The 19,794-nt window shown below is 42.7% G+C and overlaps 2 protein-coding genes across 10 annotated transcripts in view; both read right to left on the bottom strand.

Moving 5' to 3' along the window:
* LOC105286972 (inositol 1,4,5-trisphosphate receptor) overlaps positions 1 to 4,041 on the bottom strand; it is a 41,415-nt gene extending 37,374 nt beyond the window's left edge. For all 8 annotated transcript variants that reach the window (XM_026969190.1, XM_026969195.1, XM_026969193.1 and 5 more), the window contains exon 1: positions 3,368 to 4,041. The gene's annotated coding sequence lies outside the window, so the exon portion shown is untranslated. The remainder of the gene's footprint in view (positions 1 to 3,367) is intronic.
* A 591-nt stretch (positions 4,042 to 4,632) lies between these two features.
* Positions 4,633 to 19,794, bottom strand: part of LOC105285869 (ubiquitin-conjugating enzyme E2 H) — a 41,125-nt gene continuing 25,963 nt past the window's right edge. For both annotated transcript variants that reach the window (XM_011350399.3, XM_011350400.3), the window contains exons 3-5: positions 14,821 to 14,988; positions 14,378 to 14,506; positions 4,633 to 14,123 (exon numbers count right to left, since the gene is read on the bottom strand). In XM_011350399.3, coding sequence (XP_011348701.1) covers positions 13,987 to 14,123; positions 14,378 to 14,506; positions 14,821 to 14,988 — 434 coding nt within the window. In that variant the 3' untranslated portion in view covers positions 4,633 to 13,986. The remainder of the gene's footprint in view (positions 14,124 to 14,377; positions 14,507 to 14,820; positions 14,989 to 19,794) is intronic.

Genomic DNA, 19,794 nt, shown 5'->3' with positions numbered 1-19,794 from the left:
GACCCAAGAACTATCGACATGCAATGCGTCAATCGACTGAGGTTCAACCTGACGCATTACAGTCTACGGTACGCCTTGACCTCGGATTACCAAGTACCCCCGAAAGCCCATACGCGGTGTTCAATTTCAGACGAGGGAATATCGTTTTCATGAATTACCCAAGCGACAATACGTCGTACGAACGAAAACGCGAACAATCGCATTCGTGATACGAGATCCGGTAATGCCAGCCTCATCCTGACCATCTTTCGACGGAACCACTTCGCGTTTCTCGGTCGCGGATTTTTGAGATCGATCAAATTGGAATTCTGAATTGTAATTCTCGGATCTTGCGCATATAATTGCATATCGATTTACGAGTGTCAATGTCATCGACTGAAATCTCCTGCATTAATTCCGAATGCATTAAAATAAGAATAGTTGATTGAATTCCTCGTGCGAAAAAGATCTTTTTCAATTTTTCAGATTACTTTTAAATCGTGCACTTTAAGTAACCGATTGAAAATCGCTTGATTAAAACGGCAAGGGCGTCAATGGAAAACGCTATTAAAATGCATTTTATTGACTTTTGAGATAGCTAATTTTGAATTTCTCAGCCGAGATATAATGCTTCCTTTAAATGCAATATCCTTGTCATTTGATAGTATCATCCTTGAAACAAGTGCGGCCTTCAAGTCGTATAACGAACGCTATATAACGAGCTAAAACTATTTTCGAATAACAAGATATGTGATAAAAAAAGGTTGTTTAGTTCTCATGTAGATCGCACAACCTTTCACGCCGTATTTCGCATTTTTGTTTCTTTATTCATATGACTAAATTTAAAATATAAAAATAAATCCTGACACGTCCAGTATTTAATAGACAATATAATTCAATTCAATTCAGGAATGTATTCTTCACATTACATAAAACGATTAAGTTGTCAGCGAAAGCAAAAATATTATTCTCTCGTTCGCTCAATACTAAATTCGTAATTACAATTCGTATCAATGTAAAAGATGATTTCGACATATAAGATAAGATCAACTTAAACATCTCACACTGCTCACATCTGAATTTGAATACGTAAAGAATGAGACACGCCACTCCCGCACGATGTCATTAACCTTTACGGATTTGTTGAGTTTCACCCACACCACACGATTAATCAAGTATTATATCCGTTTCGCGGAGAACACCATGCGAGCTGTGCTGAAAACCCGTCGAACGAGAACTCGCAGTCCCGGATATGCATAATCGATATAATCGAAGACCCCGGAACCGAAACAAGAATCTTTTTTCTTCATACTGGGATAAGTGCTTTTTTATGTGCATGTACAATTTCTTCTATTCGCGAAAAATTGTCTAGCTCGAGAGGAGTCTTGAAAAAATTTTATACCATTTGCTTCCGAGATCCTGAGTTTTTTTATCATATTTCCTTTCACATATCACTACATTTTAAGAAATATCAATTGATTGCTTAATTAAATATACGCTGTATTACGCAACAATCAACTCGTCAAAAATTACATAAAGAATACCTCGGTATTCTGCACGCGACACGGTATTGAAAGTAACAAATCCCGTCTTGTTCGTGAAGTAGCATTATCTCCATTAACACCAGCTGATTTAATACTAACGAGTAAGGACAATCCGGTAATTGGTGCCATACGTGCTCTTATTGGCTTATAGCAGCAAGATTTCACACCTCATTGGAACGTGCGAATCCGAGTAGCGATTACGCCATAATTTTCGTGTTTTATTGGATAAAAGCAACGTGAAGCGGGAGACACGGAACAAAACAGAAACGTACGATCCAACCGCATTATTCACTCGGGATTATCTTAATGTTTAACTAGAAAGCACAATCCATCAGGTATGCGTGCAGGTATTCGGCGTTTCAGTTTTGTTTTTCGCAAATTCGAATAGAAAAATAAAAGAGCAAGTAAACAATTCAGCATTAAATATAGCCATTTCATACTCGAGTTTTCATCGACGTGCTATCAGAAAAACTAGCAGGAGCTATTATATCAGCCAAGCTCGCAACTGAGCTTGACTCAACGCTGAATGCGAAATGTAAATGTTTTTTACTACACTCGCACACCAAGATTCCACATACGTGTCCAATGTCGGACTGTTACACGGCCAAGAATCACGTACGTGATAATGAACGTCGGAAATACCACCGATAAACACCGAGATGACGGAAATGTGCGCTTTAAATACCTCTCTCTCTCTCTCTCTCTCTCTCTCTTTTTCTATGTCTGTCCGATCATATTTACTCGTAAAGAGCGCCTTTACGATCGTTTCGTCATTCAAAAGATTGAAAAAATTGAATGATCCGAATCTATCTATAGATGAGGAAACCTTGTATACTCTTAAATACGCGTACGCCATGGATTTATCCATCTATTTTCTTCCGATTTCAGGTGCGAAAATCGTCGACACAAGGCCAGTCGCTCGTCAGTGTAGGAATTTAAAAGGCGACTCAATGACCAGCCGTTTGACGAGATCGCACCGGTAGCGTGTCACTCGAACGCACTCCGACCTATTTCGGAGAGAAAACAGCTCGGCGTCTCTGCTCCTAATCTTATTTCGACAAATGAAGTCAGTGTTCTCGCGGAAGGGCCAGATAGGAAATATAATTTCGTCAGCAGGTTTAAAATTAAAAGCTGCCGGCGAAAGAGGAAGGAAGAAAAAAGTGTGTGAGAAAGAGAGAGAGAGAGAGAGAGAGAGAACGAATTCGCACATAGGAATAAGCGGAATCGCGTTTCCTTTTCCGACTCCGATAATCGAGATTAAAATCCATCAACAACGATCGCGCGATCGCGTTTCCGCGTGTCGGAAAAAATCGCGGCGCTTCTCGCAGACAGACGGTTTGAACGAGACTTGATCAAGATTCCTACGAGCTCGATGTCGCGCGCGCTCTCGCTCGCTTGTTCGCAAAGCGACGCGCCGGGCACCGATGCGGCTCGATCGAGACCGTCCCGCGTCATTAGCGGCCCGTTGACCAACGTTGGCCAACGGGAGAGCGGCGGGCACGCATCTCATTACCGATAATCGAAAGGCACGCTCGATTTAACGACCGCCGCGGTAGAGAACACGTCGTCCTCGCCGGATAGCCTAATAAAGCGCCCCGGCGCGCTCGCGGAAACAAAATACCGGCAAGTATTCAGCGTGAAGTTTGCGCCGGAAGATTCGGCAGCTGTTCCACCCGCGTCCTGTCACCTGCCGCGATGAGGTGCGGAGGAACGTCCCGGCGCCCGCGTACCGCGAAGCGGGAACTCCCGCAAATCGGAGGCTGCGCTTCTCGCGGCCGCGAGAAGCGAGCGACGTACGAGGATGCGCCGAAGGGAAAAAGGCAAAACAAAAAGTGTTTGCTCACTTCCTCGCAGCAGCGGCAGCGGTGACGGCAGTGACGGCGACTGCTCCCTCGTCCGGCTTCACACGCTGACGATGATGAATCGAGATCACTGCCGGTGCAAAAGCGCGTCGCACGATTATCCGCTGCTTATTTCGCTCGCTGCTGTTCGAATTGTTCGTGCCTGCGTAAAACAAACAACGCGCGAGTGGGACAAACGTCCCAGTACACTTCCTTCACTCGCGTCACCCGTTCCTGCCAAGTGGCAACCTCTTTTCGCGCGATGAGCGACCGATCCGTCGTTGAACGAGCGATCGCCGACGATCCGGCGATCGGCCGCGCGTGCGGTCACAATGTAGGTCTGCGTGTATGTGTGTACGTGCGCGTACGAGGTCGGGTTTTCGCGTGATACGTGTTCGCGGGAACGTACGTACGGCGACGATCGACGACGATCGGCGACGATGAATTCACGCAAGCTGACCGTGACGTACGCGTATCGCCTTCTCTCTCTCTCTTCGTCTTTCTCTTTCTCTCTCAGCGCCGCTCCTGCATGCCTCCGGGAGGAGCAGCGGCCGCCTGCAAGTGTCACTGGCACAACGTACGTGCTAGCGCGATCGAAACGACGGCGTCGACACGCAACGAGACGTCCGTACCGCACGGTGGTTCCGACACGACTGACGCCCGCGCGAGCGCGCGCGCCCGCCCGCGGCGGCCGTTCCTTCGCGCGCGTCAGCGGCGCTCCTCCGCCGCGAAATTATCCGTCGGTCAACGGCGAACGCCTCTCGGCCGGTCCAATTCCGATTTTCGCGTGCGAACGCGACTGATAAGTGATAACGTTCGCGGGAACTAAACGGCAAAATAAACGCGCGCGCGCGAGTAAACACGCGGGCGAAAACTAGTCCCGCGCCCGCGCGTGACGTGACATTCAAAATGGACGACGATATGAAAAACGTTGCGCGTATGTGCAAATCAATTATTCGTCGGTAATACAGAAATCTGCAGTCTCGTCGTAAGTGCACGCATAACGTACGTGAATAACAAATAAAAATGTATTATTCAGGTTGATAAACTTTGATTGTTTATAAAAGATTTACAGTTTTACTCTCCTCTTCTTCTATCTTATATTCGCATGATATTTATGTTGTTTATTATACGTGTATAATCAGATAAATACAAAGTTAAAAATTTAAATATAAATTTAAAAATTATTGTTATTTATAAACTATTCAAGCGTAATATGGATCAATACGGATAATCAGGATTGTTCAATAATACACACATACACAATATTGGTTCTTTTCATTTTATTGTACCAAAAAATTGCATCTTGTTCAATCGTTAATTCAATATAATATATTTATATTTGTTATATCTTATTTATAATAAATATTTGTAGTAGCGTAATGTTCATTGTTTGTCATTGTTTATTGTGTTCATGAACCATGAGAACGTGGATTCAGCGAGTTCGTAATCATCGTCATCATGTGCTAGAAAGACATTCTGTATGATTGGTCAGATTCGGGAAATTTGTCTAAACGCCAGGTCGTCGAATTATTCTCTTATTTTCCGCGATCTCCAGTTTTTTCCAAAAAGGCCGGATTATCGAGATGAATATCTTTTTTCTCGGCATACGCATTTCATCGACACAGTTTTCTTTGTGTTTCTTTTACTAACGATACCAGCATCTTACATAGACGATTCATACATCGAAACAATAGATATCCCTAAGGAAATTTTACATCTAGCTTTCAGGCGCCCGTTCCCTTAAATTCGTCCTTTGGAATTATTACGCAGCTTCTCTATTTTCGGCAGAATTCTAGAACCTATGCTGCTTCGAATTGCTATACAATTGCATCACAATGAATATTACGCGAATTCTTCTCATTTATCATTACTTGTAAGATGTCTCTTAGCGATCGAAAAATAATAGTTTCTCCAATCTCGTTAATTTTATTAAAAGTGTATCCCATATTGAATATTGCTCTTCGAGTGAAATTAATTTTCAAAGTATTCCAAAACATTCATATTCTATGACATTTTAGAATCTTATTTGATTTAAATATCTTATATTTTATAATTAATCCGTCACATGAAAGTTTAAGCAAGAGATAAACACACATTTTCATTTAAATTGACTCAACATTTGCAAGTATAATAACAAATGCGAGTATGAATTACTTTACAAAATACTTGACAATGCTGAAGCGTTTAAGCATCGTAAAGCTAAAGAATATAATTCGTTAAGCAATTTTATCGTCGTATTATTAACAACGCGTTAGTCATCTGTAAAATCTCGCTTGCTCACAAATTGAATTTCAGCATGAAATTTGCGTTTTACTTTTTTTCCCCTTCACTATGACCAATTTAAGGGTAGCGGGTCCTTCACGAGCCGAAGCAGCGCAGCTAATTACCATATACCGTAAGAAAATATATGTACCTCTACAGACACCAATAATTCGATCTTCACGATTGTACATGGAACATAGAAACGGTTCCCAAACAAATCCTCCGAACAAGTGTTCCAAACTTTATCATCATCATTATCATTATCATCATCCTCATCCTCATCTTCATCTTCATCATTATCATCACCACCACCATCATCATCATCATCATTATCATCACCCCCATCATCATCATTATCATCACCATCATCATCTTCATCATGACCATCATCATTATCATCACCATTATCGTCATCACTACGTTAGTTTATAAAGCTTTACTTCGCCAGTGTTAATTAACGAATATCTCGTCGATTCCCCGTAAACCCTGCAGTACAGCAGTCTTTGTGCCAATTTTCTTCGGCGGCTCCTTTCCGGGCGCCGAGAAATCGTCGCTAAGATAACTCGAATCGAACACATTTTGAGAGGTGCATCTTTTCTCTGGTTTTTTTTTCTTTTTCAATATTGTTCGGCAAGAAAAATTTTCGTTAGCAGCTCTCCGGTCACGCTCTTCGTGATACATCGTCGTCAACAAGTATGGCAGTGACTAGGAACCACTAGGGAGAACGTAACGTTACTGCAGAGTTAATGACGATCGTCGTCACTACCACGAGTTAGTACAACTCCTTAGCTTTATGTACGTCGCTACGTGTTTGTTTCTTGTTTCTTGTGTGTGTGTGTGTGTATTACGTTTGAAAAGGGTCTGCTTGCTCTATCAGCGATATCGAAATTTATATCGAAAGAGTTCGTCTCAACATCGTGTTCAAGCAGCTGATCAAAGGATCGCGAGCATCGCCGAACCCCAATCCTCCAGTTTCTTCGCAGCGCGCACCAAACGACGTCTCTCTAACGTAATATGTGCAGTTTTGTCTCATTTCCCGCGATACAATAATTCTAATAAAATATCCGGCCCGAACGTAGCCCACTCGCAATATTGCCAGGTCAACGACATCCTTTATTTAAAAACTAACACTTAAACACGAAGATTTGTATAATTATAATATTATCAATGTATTGTCATTCTTTTCTAGTTTTTTTTTTTCTTCTCTTTTCGTTTCACCGTAATAATTAATATATTCGTAATAAATAAAATATTCAAACGTGTCTGTGTGGTCTTTTGCATGTCTTCAGCGAGAGAAGCTCGAGAGCTTCTCAAAATCGCGCCACATTCGAGTCGGATACTTTACGTACAAAATATCTCCGGATTAGCCGCCGTTTTGCTGGCATTATGGTACTTGTAGTAAATTTTATGCAGTAATTTTGATTCGTTACAAATCAATACAAATATAAACTTTACACTCTAGAATTATACATTTAAAAAACACAGTTCACATATGTTTCGTTTATTAGACTCCTCGATATTTTTCCTCACTTTATCTGCATGTAATATAAATTTCTATGAACACTCGATCGCCCTCGTCTTTTCTGTTTCTCTAATTGAATCGCTACAGAACGTACATCGCGCAGTGCGGACCGCCAAGAAAGTACCTCTTCCTGCATTCAATCTTGCTCCTCGCGTCAGTCTCCCTATCATCGTTCAACTTGAAGTTGAAATGTGGAATTGTCATTTCCAGATGCATAAGCGAGCAATAGATTTTTTTATCTCTTCGGGAGAAGCGTGTCCTCTCCTCGGCATAAATTGCACTTAATTACATCGTATATTCGTTTTTTCTCCCGTTTCGCGATCCCGCCTGCTCGTGGCATTTTATTATTTTTCTCTCGCATGGTACGAGTGATCGGACTCACCGCGCAATTATTTATTTTAAAACTGGTCTCGCTTATCTATGTGGAAACGGTCAAGTGTAGTTCTTTTCTTTTTCCTTTTTTTTGCGCACGATCGATGAGTAACGTAAAGCAGTAATAACACACGGTGGAAGTCATCCATTGCGCTTGAACGCCGATATCGCGCAAAGCGAGCCGTGGCGTATCATCGTAAACGTGTACGCGGGGAAACTCGTAAACCGACGGAATATTTTGCGCGAAATTCTACGGCTGCTTTGGTCTCACCGTTGCTGTATATCACCGGAATGTTGCGAGATAACGGACGCTTGGAACGTGCACTCGAATCGCCGAATCAGTATCCATGCAGCACAGAAGCTTGCAGCAACGTTGCTGCAAGCTTCTATGCCATATGGATAATTACGTTTCAATTACGTTTTGATACGCTGATGGCCGCTTCACGTTGATCGATCATTCCGCAATCGTTTTGCGACAATATCGACATCCACGCTGACTAATTTGCGTACGTCTAGATCATTGTTATCGCTGGATTATCTAAGTTGGGAGATTAAGGAGTGGCCGATCGCCCGTCCAATTTCGGGTCGGACGAAGCAGCAAAAACGGATTACTGTAATCGAAAAAGAGAGAGAGAGGGAGAGAGAGAGAGAGAGAGCGATAAACAATTGCCAAATCCTCAGAGCACGATCCGCAAGCGCGCAACTTCGTTGCCATCGTTGTCCGGCAAACTGATCTACTCGATCGGCATTAATCTAACACTTTCGTAATCGACCATTATTGCAAACGCGCGCGTTTGACGGCGCCGCGGCAGCCGCGACATTAACATTGACGATATATATTTTATTAATTAATTACGTACAAGTAGCAAAAATATTGCTGTTTCCCAGTCCCGACGAGAATATCTGACAGCGGAGGAGGCATGCGTGCGCGCACAGTACGTTCCCTCCCCGATTATCTAATTCAGTTGATACCTCGCGAAAGGAAAAAAAAAAGAGAGAGAAAAGAAAAACGTAAAACGTGAAATCAGGAAACGTGCTCCGCGGGCAGAACGAAAACAACGGTCGTACGTTATCTCCTTGTCCGCTTCATTATTCGTGTGGAATCTCGAACGAGCGCGTTCGGAAGAATCGTCTTCGATAACGCGCTCGAGCGCCCTCGAATCGGCCTCTATCTCCCGACATTAATTCAAGATTTCACGTAGCGCTGCGAATCGAACGTCCGGCGACGAGAAAACCCGGCTGCGAATCACTTTTCCGCCTGCGCAGTTGCGACTGCACGTATGTGATTTTCGCGAGAATCGCGAGTTGCGCGGCGCAAAATCGGCAGAGCTCCGTGTTCGAAACGTGCATGTTCCATCGAACGGAGCAAGACGAGTTCCTCGCCCTTTGACCGCGAATTGCTCGTGTAACTCTAGCAAACACGTGGCATCACTCTCGGCGATCCTCAAACTTGCATCGCACGTATCACATTCTCGCGAATAAGATTCATGACGCGTGAGTAAGAACGCGGAATGTTCAAAGAGCCGATCGATCACAATAATCGTAGTTTCAAGTTCTCTCGTTTCAACAGGAGGACTCAGCTTGTCATCTCAGCTACGAATCGTTCTCTGTGTAACGCAACGACTCCTTTGCATCCTTTAAATGTACGACTGCTCGTGTATGTACTCAGAAAAAAACATTCGACACAGAATTAATGGAATTAATTAAGCAGTGTGGATTTTCACGTGAGAAACAATTGCTCGGAGAACAAATGATCGTACTCATTGCGATTAAAAGGGAAAATCAAACGATGAGAACTCGACAATTTTGGGACAATGAACATGCAACTATCGCTATATTATATATCATTGCAATACATGTATAAAAATATGCTTTCAGACGTTATTCAATCTTACAAAAGAGTTTGAACACAATAGAGGCAATAGATCCTTGCGTTAGAACAAAATATCGATATCGTATTAAATCTAAGCGTCAACGCGCGGTCCAATCCAATCTCGATTTACATCGTGTTACCGCAGAGCGAGGAATTGTTTTTATCTTCATTGTAAGGACGAGCAAAGCGCGAGAAAAGAATTGAAGCAGCAATTAAAACGGAACCTCGACAAGCCACCGGTTGATACTAGGTTGAAACAAACAACGCTTGCACAAAAATAAAAAATGATTATTAAAACTGTTCTTTCGCTTAGTTGGACAATTCGTTAGTAAAATCATATACATAATAGAGTTATACGAATATGAATCAATAATATATATATAGATATATATATGTATATATGTATATGTATGTATATATTTATGCGTATAACTAGTCAATAATCCTATATGTTACATATACAATTAGCAACGATGTGAGATCTGAGAGCACGACTGCAAATTCAATCGACATGGTCTGTGAAGAGGAAAAACGCACGTTGTATATGATGATTTTTGGTTTTCAATCGATCAATCGAGTCTAAAAGTACAGTGCCGACGAGACACTACGGATTGAGTATGTCAGCGCGAAACGCGTTAAAGCTACTATACTACTAACTTATAAAAATACCAAGTAAGTAAGAGTAGAAGTGACGCGTTCTGCGGAGAGATGCGGCGGATGAATGAAAGAGCGACGGGATTTTTCTTTCTCTAAGTACGGTTGACAAACTCTAAGTGTATATTTGTCCTGAACGAAATCTGTGCATCTCTCTCCGACGTACGTCCAACATAACTTGTTGATTGCACACCGAGAAAAGCATCGTAAGATATCGTAAGATTCTTCACGAAATCAGCAGACGAATATAATATGACACGGACGAATAAACTAAAGAGTAACTACACGAATTCTGCGGGAAGATAACATTTTACATAATTGCACGAACTGAAAGAAAACTGCGAGAGCAACGCCATTCTCGAACGAGTTACATAAAAGCCATATCCGATGATATTTACTTATTTAACAGAATAACATTTTAACAGAAATTTTTTAAGCGGTTAAATATACATTGCAATGCCAACGTTGTTGCTAACGGAACAAATCCGGCGGGAAATAGGTAGTGTGTATTTAATCACAAAGGTGCGTCTTAAATCATAATAAATCGTACGAGGCATGGAAACAGCACTAGGCAAATTATATTAGCCGCTTCTCTTTACTTAAAACTGCGATACGCATAATAATAATTTTTAAGAAAAATAAGAAATATAAACAATTCTGTTGCATTAAAAATCTGAATAAGCTTCAGCGACAGATAAAAATAAATGAAACAAGCGTAAATTAGTAGCCGCAAATGTGCAAAACGAAAATCGCAAGTCTACGACGGGTGGACGATCGTAACTTTTATTTTGCTGCAAACATTTAAATCTGATTGTTGAGTTTGCTCTATTTACGACCGATGCGCTCATACAATGTAGCTACAAATAAACGACATCATTATATCAACTCGCCAGAAAAAGATATCGATCAAATTTAGTCAAAGTCAATTAATTGATCAATGATAATCGATTTATCGAAGAGATGCTTTTTTACGCCATTCTGCGGTTTTCTCTCTTCTGCTCAAGCATTTTTATGCATCTCGATTATCATCGGAGGATTATTGAGGCTAGTAATTGCTTTCGATGTTCATCCCTAATCTCGAAAGGAAAAAGCACAATTGACAGACTTCAGTCTGGAATATTTCAAAACAATCAATCTTGTTCGCAGAGATCCGTTAACGCTAAGTGCTCGTCGTATTCACTGTGTTCCAATGCAGCTCTTTAACGAGAGACCCATGTAATAAGGCACGCTTTTCTGCCTGCGAAGGCACTGAAATATAACGTCTATACTTACGTATAGCTATAATCGTATTGCAATACATGTAAATCATGCAAAGGAGAGAGAGAGAGAGAGAGAGATCAATTTGAAACGAGATACTATCGATCGTAGATTATTGTGCATCGAAATTCATGTTTTCACGTTCTCAAATTTTACAATGTCCCTAACACCGCCGAACAATTCTAACCAAACTCTACTTGGTTCTTTTGAGAATCAGAATTCGCTGATACCACCACCGGATTAATTTTTTGTTCTTTCCACGCGTTCTCCGTCTGCTTCCGCTACGGATCGAATTTTTATCCCCCTCGTTTCAGAGATGACACACAACCATAGCTTCTTTTTTGTATTTCTCAAAACGGAAATTCCCTGAGATCTTTGATTTCATTTCCTTTAGTTCTATTACGCGAGATAGTCATAAACTGTAGACCGTGCAAAAAAGAAATAATCGTTAAATAAATGTAACTGTCTTTCTCTCGTTTTTGTTTGTTTTTTTTACGCAAGGATGTTGCCGATTTCGTCGTTAGAAAGGAAAGGTATCTCTCGAGTATCGTAACAAACCAATTCAATTTAATGTATACGTCCTCCTCTTTAGTAACAATGATCTATATAATGAAATCTATAATGGGTCTATAATTATAACAATGAGATTAAAATAGCGTAAATTGACTTAAAATCTTTCGCGGGCGAACACCATGTCCGCGCCCGATCCGCACCCACCCGGATCATCAACTAAATCTACATTCACATCCCGAGGACGGACGCACGATGAAGAAGATAGTCCTGCAGCTTCGTTCGCTTGCGTCTCCTCCGCGCTTAGTCCGCCCGGTACGGCGCGCAGTTCGAGACAGGACATCGAGGATGCTTGAAACGTGTTCGGAGCTCCGCTTGCGCTCGTTCTCCGGCAGCAGTTCCACGATCGCGCGGTCTTCGACGGCGGCTGCATCGTCGTTCCAACGTCGTTCGTGTCATCACCTTCGTGTGGCCGTTTGCGTGGCGGATTCGATTTTTTCTCCATCGCCATCGAAGAGAACGACGACGATGATAGCGATGATGATGACGACGACGATGACGACGACGTGGCGATCGGTCGGTGATGCGCTGCCCTACGAGGGAAACGTTTTGGGAATGGTGATGGCAGGAAAAAGGAAGACGGTGCTAGTACCCATACTCCATCACATTTTCCACGTTTCATTGTCGTACAAACGCAAGACCTGCCTGCCTGCCTTAGCCGGAGAACCGTGAACTGACGCGTGACATACGCACCGGTTTCTGATCGATCGACTGCGGGGAAGGAAAATATTGCGGCAAAGACAAACTCGTTTATTTGCTTCTTTCTTCTTTATCTGTTACTCTTTTTGTTTTTACGCTAAACAACCTTTAACATCCTTTTCGCAAACTCGAAGAATGAAGTAAATGAACAGCGACGGCGAATGTAAAAATATAGCTTCTTTGTTTTTCTTTTCAGATGCTACTGCCCGAAAAGGTCTAAAATAGCAGCAAAGGAGTCGTTAGTTAATTGTGGAGAAAATGTGGCGATCACTGTGACACCGTATCGGTCAGTTCGTCATTCGAAATTCCCGTGGCGCATCTCTCCACCAACTTGCTCCACCGTGCTGCCTTTCGATCGCGCGTCTTTGAACACATTGCGAACGAATAATAAACCCGCGGCGCTCGGAAGAAAGAAATAACGAGAGAAGAAACGAAGAGCAAAAGTATCTCACAAATTGGGGGGTGGGAAACGTGAAAACGGACAGATTATCCATGGTAGTCTCTCGCTGTTAACGTTTACCGTTTCCGAATTGCACTCCTCCCCTCAACTCACCCCCCCCCTCTCCCCTCAATCACACAGAAACGCATCATAGATACACGCAGCGGATGACGCAATGCCTGCGATCGATGCCAGAGTTACCAGGGCATTTAGACGCAATTTCGAAAATCGATATTGCGTCGACCAACGAATAACAACCCATGTATAGCTGCGATGGTGGTCCTTCCTCTTTTTCTCTCTTCTCTCCTTCTCTCTCTCTCTCTCTCTCTCCTTCACTTGGCAAGAGAGAAAGAGAGAGAGTGAGAGAGAGGAGGAGATAAATCGACTACTCCATGTACAGAGACCGCGGGTTCGTCCGTGTCGTCGCTCGTCACGCGTCGACGGCATCGCATCTTCGTCATCATCATCGTAATCGTGGTGATCGAACGGTGATTAACGGGACAACTCCGTAGAGTCCACGGGCGATCGTGAAAGAACGTCGTCGTGACCGAAAGCGTCCCTCGGTACGCTCGGCGAAAAAGAGCGCGCAGTAATAGAGCCCTGTATGCGATTCTCCGTTTTTTCTTTCATCTCGTTTCCGAAAGCGCCGAAAGCGTCACTTTCGCTCTCGTCAAGCCAAAAGGGAGATGATCGACCATTCAGCAGCCCCTTCTCGTCGCCCCTCGTATATTATCCCGTGTATCATGTGTCGCCCCCCCCCCCTTAAACGTCCCCTTCGCCCTGAACCGACGTTGCGTTGATCACGGGCGACGAGAGCAGCAACGAGTCTTTCAGCGGACTCGTCGCCGTCACCAAAGGTGAGGCTCGGAGTCTCGGGTGTAAGCATCTATTTGGTAGTAGGACGAGCGATCGGGAATTTTACGGGGAATCGAGATGATTAAGGATATGGGTACGGATGGTAATATATTTGGTTACAACTCCATGTCCTGCGCCTCGTCTTCGCTGAAGTCGCTCATCGAGGACTCGCTGTCGGAGGACATCCCGTTGCCGGTGCCGCCGTTCTCCTGGTCCCTCAGCGCCTCCTCCGTCGCGTACTTCCTGACGTAATCTGCCGGGAGAGAAGTCAGACGGGAAATTGCATTGCAATCGAGACATGATGATGATCTAAGCGCGCGCGCGCACACGCATATGCGCGCGAATATGCAAGGCGTTAATGACTGCACAGAGATAGTTCTGCTAAGAGAGACTGGTTGACCGAACACGCGGCGATCGTAAAAGACTCTACGATGCGCTGTTCATTCTACCGCCTCGTCTCGTTTACGTCTCGCAGTGTTTTATTAACTCGACGGCAACAATACTCACCCGCTACCTTCTTCTTGTACTCTTCCGGCTTGTGAAGATACATCGCGGCAGCGTCGCCGTTGAGGGGGTCGATTGGATTGGGATATGTTAACAACTGGGGCAGGAAAGACTCGAAAATATTCGACAAGTCTGAAACAAGAAGCAAAGACGTCACTCATCGTTTCCCAATTCCTTTTCGACAAGACCGATCATGTGAATTTTCTTTAAACACGTTAAATTGGATTCGTAACGTTACAAATACAAAGCTTTATATTGACTTTATTAGCTGTTAATAGAAATCAAACATATCTCTCGGTTTGCTGTTAAAAAACTTTAATTAAAATTAATTATTCATCCGATGTTTCTTCCATGTAAATAATATATTTTTTTTTTCTTTATTATGTAAGCGTAGATGATATATATATTACTATTTAAAGGCTTTGTTTCACAGGGCTAATACGTACCGTAAAGGGCAGTCCAAGCCTGGTTTATGACGTCTAGACACACGGTGCCTGAGACTTCGTCAATGTTGGGATGGTAGACCTTGTTCATGAAACCAATCGAAGGGGATTTGAAGGGGTAATGTTCTGGTAGATGAACCCTCACCTTCCATATTCCACCTTCGTAAGGCGCTACAATGCACAATAATACCACATAAGATTGTTAATTATTTCGGTTAACATTCATTATCTTATTATGCCAACAACATGAATCAACGAATAGAATATCTCATAAAAGTTGAATCAAAGTTGACTTTGCAAAGTACGATAAAATCACGTGAAGTGATTAAATCACATAAATATTTTACACGCTGAGCAAACAGTGTATGTACACAATGTAATATGAACGTAAACCAGAATTCAGAGTTCACAAATGCGCGTAATTGTTAACGCATTGTAAATTATGACAATAACCAACTGTACTACACAAGCGTTAATTATTGTCATAAATTATAATCCTCGTTAAACAAACTGTCCAATGCGAAAGGAAAATACGCTGCACACCGGAAATGCGCCTATTAAGTATTTACACAAATTTTGTGCCCGGCATATCAAACTAAGCAAAAACTGTCGTAACGAGAACTCGAACTAGATTTGCAAGCTCGTTCGGTTAAACTGAAGGGGAGAATATCGAATGAATAACCGAAAAACGTCGATATTCGTCCATCAAGATCCACGCAATTTATATGAAAAGTGCATCGAGAGGCAGGAAATTGTAGCAGATTGCACCATTTAGCACAAATTGCTTATTTAGCAAAGATAAAAATTTAGTTAAATAAATTTCTAATATGTGCAATTGTATAATATCTCCTCTCCCCGAGACAAAGAATTTAGATCTCTTGCTTAAATCCGAACAGCCACAAGAATGAAGAAATCTGCTATTGCGCGCACTTGCATGTCGCGTATCGCGCGCGTAATTATTTCGCCCGCATGATTCCTGCACAAATCGAACGTTCGTTTCTCCGAGCGCAAATCTACAATTGCACGTACAGTTATCGGCAGATATGGGACCGCGGGAGAGATACTCGAACGAGCCAATCTCATAATTCGCGATAGATTCATGAAACTGGAACGTGCAACGGTAAAAGCCACGCCGCCGAGGAATTCCCTCTTCGTCCTCGGCGAGAGAATCGCGGAGCGAAGATTCATCCATTGTTGCTCCGCAGATGTCGGAACGCTAGGTGTTTTCGACGGAAAGTTTGCCAAGAGCTTTCATCCTCCGGAAGCGAGATCGCGAAGCTTCGCACAATGAGTGCGGACTTTTACGGACGACGATCTCTCGCAACGTGGAAAACGCGACGGAGACCCTAAAGAACTCGGCTCTCCCTTTTGCCTCGCATAAATTACCCTCCATTTGCGAAGGGAGCAAGCCCCTCGACCAAATCTCTTTTCTCTCAAGTAGTATATAAAATCGTAAATCACGAAAAGCCAAATCGACTATGAATTAGAAAATTGCAACTAAAAAAACATTGAAGAAATTCTGAATATTGCGAAATAATCGTCGATCATTGATCATATTACTAATTTTCGCCATGAAATATTAATTATACAAATTTATTCATGCAAAAGATATATCTGATTTGGCCTCCGGGTTGGAGTCGCATTTTTTCCATTTTGATTCCAATATTCCGTGAAAATTCCAGTATCCGATTACCGCTCTTCTTGATGAAGTGGTCTGAAACGTTCAACCCGGAAGCTATTATAAATCAGATAGTAATAATCAATAGCGCGGGTCTCAAGTTTTCTATGCAAAAGATAATCAAAGCGGAGCTAGAATGACCACGTTATAAGCGTATGCAAAGCTGCCCATCGATCTGCATTGCGTCGTAGAAGCGAAACGACTTAGTACACGATTCGCCGACTATTCATCGATTAACTTTCGTTTGATTCAACTTGCGAAGCCCAATTTGCGAGAGTTATGAAAATGTGTGTGCCATGCATTTAGCATTTGGCACTCGACTTGATCCTCGTGGAACTTTGATATTGAAAAAGCTCCAACGCTATGATTCACACGTCATGATTCCACAGAAAAATGTCGTGTGCAATTCGACTTTGCAGCTCCTCGTCGCGAACGTCGAGCAACTCGCTTTTTTCTCGTTGTCGTGTAGTTTCTGATACGGTTCGTGTTCGAAGAAACAACGCACGATTGAAAAACTAGATGATACCGGACGATAGTAAAGGCTCAAGTAAAGAAATAAAATCAATCTCGCGCGTTACGCGAGAGAATAAACTGTGCCAGCCGGGCGTATCAATTAATCAATCGAACGAAAGAAAATTGTAAAAATTTATATGAATCCTCTTTGTATTCATTGCGTCCGCAAGTATTTAATTATTCCGCAGAAGCGGTAACAATGATGTATTACCCCGGCGAACTGCACGTATCGGAAAACTGAAAAATTAAACCGCACCCCAGAGCATTTCAATTCCCGCTTCAACAAAGAGCTAAATGGAGTAAGACGTCTCGACATATGAAATTCCATCGGGACTCAATGGAAATTTAACATGTATTCCTTTGCTCCCTCGCGAATTCTCCTCGCGCCTTCGCCTCCAATTTGCACAGTGCTCGCGTTTGATAGTTAGATTCCGCAAATGTTATTAACTGATGCGAAGAGAACACGGTGTCACAGGTAGCGCAACTTAATCCACGTTTCCTTTCAAAAACCTTCTTCATTCTGTTCTATAGAATTTTACCTTTCTATAGAATTTTCTTCCTATAGAACTTAAACCGCATAGGACTTCAATAAAATATGCAAAAAAATATCAAACGTGAAAAAATAAGCAACCTCTTTTCCTAAAAACCTTGTTTATACTGTACATTAAACAGTGAATATAATAACGATCTTTTCAGTCTTCTCCGAGATCCGAAAAATGTGCAGTAACATATCACGCGAGTATCCGCGCATGCGTACTTTTTCTATCTTAAATATTCAGTATCCCCGAACAGCGCAAAAGTATACCGTTTTAAATGAAAAGTACACACACAAACAGCAAAAAATTGTAGCAAGTAGAGATAGAAAATTTAGTTAAGTAAATTACACGCTCGCAATTTGTTTAGCTAGAATAAACTTTCATCCAGGCAAAGGCTCCAGAACGACCAGAACTGCTCTTGCTGAGCAGTATTCATATATTATTATAACGAAATAGTCTTAAGTACCTCTTAGATACAACTATCTAATACAACTATCTAATTGACTAACACATATCTTAAGATCATCTTTATGACGATCTCTTAATATAAAAACGGACCATGAGCGCCAGTTTAAATCCGCGAGCGGCCGCGGCAGAAATCGCGCATACGCATTACGCGCATTTACGTGTCTCTCCGCGGGTTTACCGTCACGCCCGATTGATTTCTGCCTTCGAAACGCGTGAGCTGTGCACGCGTGCGAGCGCAGAGCAAAAGGCGGCCACGTGCACCGGAAACGTGATCCACCTGCGCGTGGACTGCACGTGTATGTACGCGCGAGCTCGCACGCTCCGCGTTGCCGCAACGGATTCACGGTGAAAGTATCGATACCTACACGCCAGCATGGAACAACGTATCGTTACGACGTAAACAACTGGCCGTTGCATTGGAATGCCCGATGTGTGGCACACGTCGACCACGTCTGCAATTTCCTTAATGTGATCCAATTTAAAAGTCATTAACTGCAGAACGCGCATTAATTCCCTGTCATAGAGCCGACATTTCTCACGATCGATGACTTGCATCCGGGTATTTCGAAATCAGTATTTCAGCTGCGATGCCTGAACGAAGACGCGATATAGCTGGCGGAAAATGTAACGAATATTTCGGATATGTTCGGATAATTCGAAATAAATTATTGTTCGGATGATTAAATGAATGAACACGAATATTCATCGGGACGTCATCGAATGCAATCACCGTTATCATCGCTGCTGGACGACTTCGAATGCGCCACGTCACTGCAACGCGAAGAGCGTTGCTCGCCGCGCTTCGTGCTCGTCGGAAAAAATCATTATTCCAGATAGGAGAGGGGAAGAAAAGAATAACTGCTTTCGAAAGAGTAAATGAGCTGTGCGAAAGGCTTACCAGTTGAATGACCGGTCCCGTCATTCGCGCGATAATTTCCACGCGCGTTCTCGCACCTTTGGACTTCCCCATTTTCTCGGTCGGGCGTACGCTCGAAAGTACGAGCAGGTATCTATTTCACAGCGGAAACGCTCGATGCGCACGCTATTCTTTCATTCCCTGCTTCGATCGACATTCGTGTCGACCGCAGAGCGCAACAAATCTACGAAAGAACACGTCCGCTTTCGTTCGGAACAATCCGTGGGGAGAAAGCGCTGAAAGAGCATCCCAATTGCTTTCTAAACAACGAATCGCATCTTCGAATCGATCTCGAGAATCGTCTACGTGATTAAGAGAACAACTTTCGAATGCACAGAACGCGTGAGCGAATCTGGAAAAAGGAAATGGATAAAATATCTGGAAAGTTGTATCTCTCTTTCTCTCGCTTCCACCAAGGACCAAAGCAGCTGCTTGCTTGAAATAGTGAAGCTTGAAGTGGCTGTTTCTTGGATCTTTCGTTAAAATTCACTACGAGCGGTCTTTTACGATCAATAAATAAAAATCAACCAAACGAGCGTTACGAGTCGACATCGACGACCGAATGATGCGGGCATGAACCTTTGACGTGTCTGCGTTTTATGTTTGCGAGTTCGCGTCGCAAATGGACGCATGCTTTTCAAGCAGAAAATACATTTTGCCTATCTAAGGGCGGTTTTATAGGGAGGAAGATCATGGGAGCTTCACCCCGCTAAAAAAAAACTCAAACGTGTGATTGAGATTCAGAATGGAGGAAAAAAACTATTAAAGTTAGCTATCATAAATTAATGTTCAAAATGTAGGGCGATTTGCACATCGAGGCAGAAGAAACTTGAATTTTGTAATAAAAGATTTTTCTAATTGAATCG

Source organism: Ooceraea biroi, chromosome 4 (assembly GCF_003672135.1).
Source record: "Ooceraea biroi isolate clonal line C1 chromosome 4, Obir_v5.4, whole genome shotgun sequence".
NCBI classification, from domain to species: domain Eukaryota; kingdom Metazoa; phylum Arthropoda; class Insecta; order Hymenoptera; family Formicidae; genus Ooceraea; species Ooceraea biroi.
Note: the sequence above shows the minus strand (reverse complement) of the source record. Positions and strands in the feature narration are given on the sequence as shown.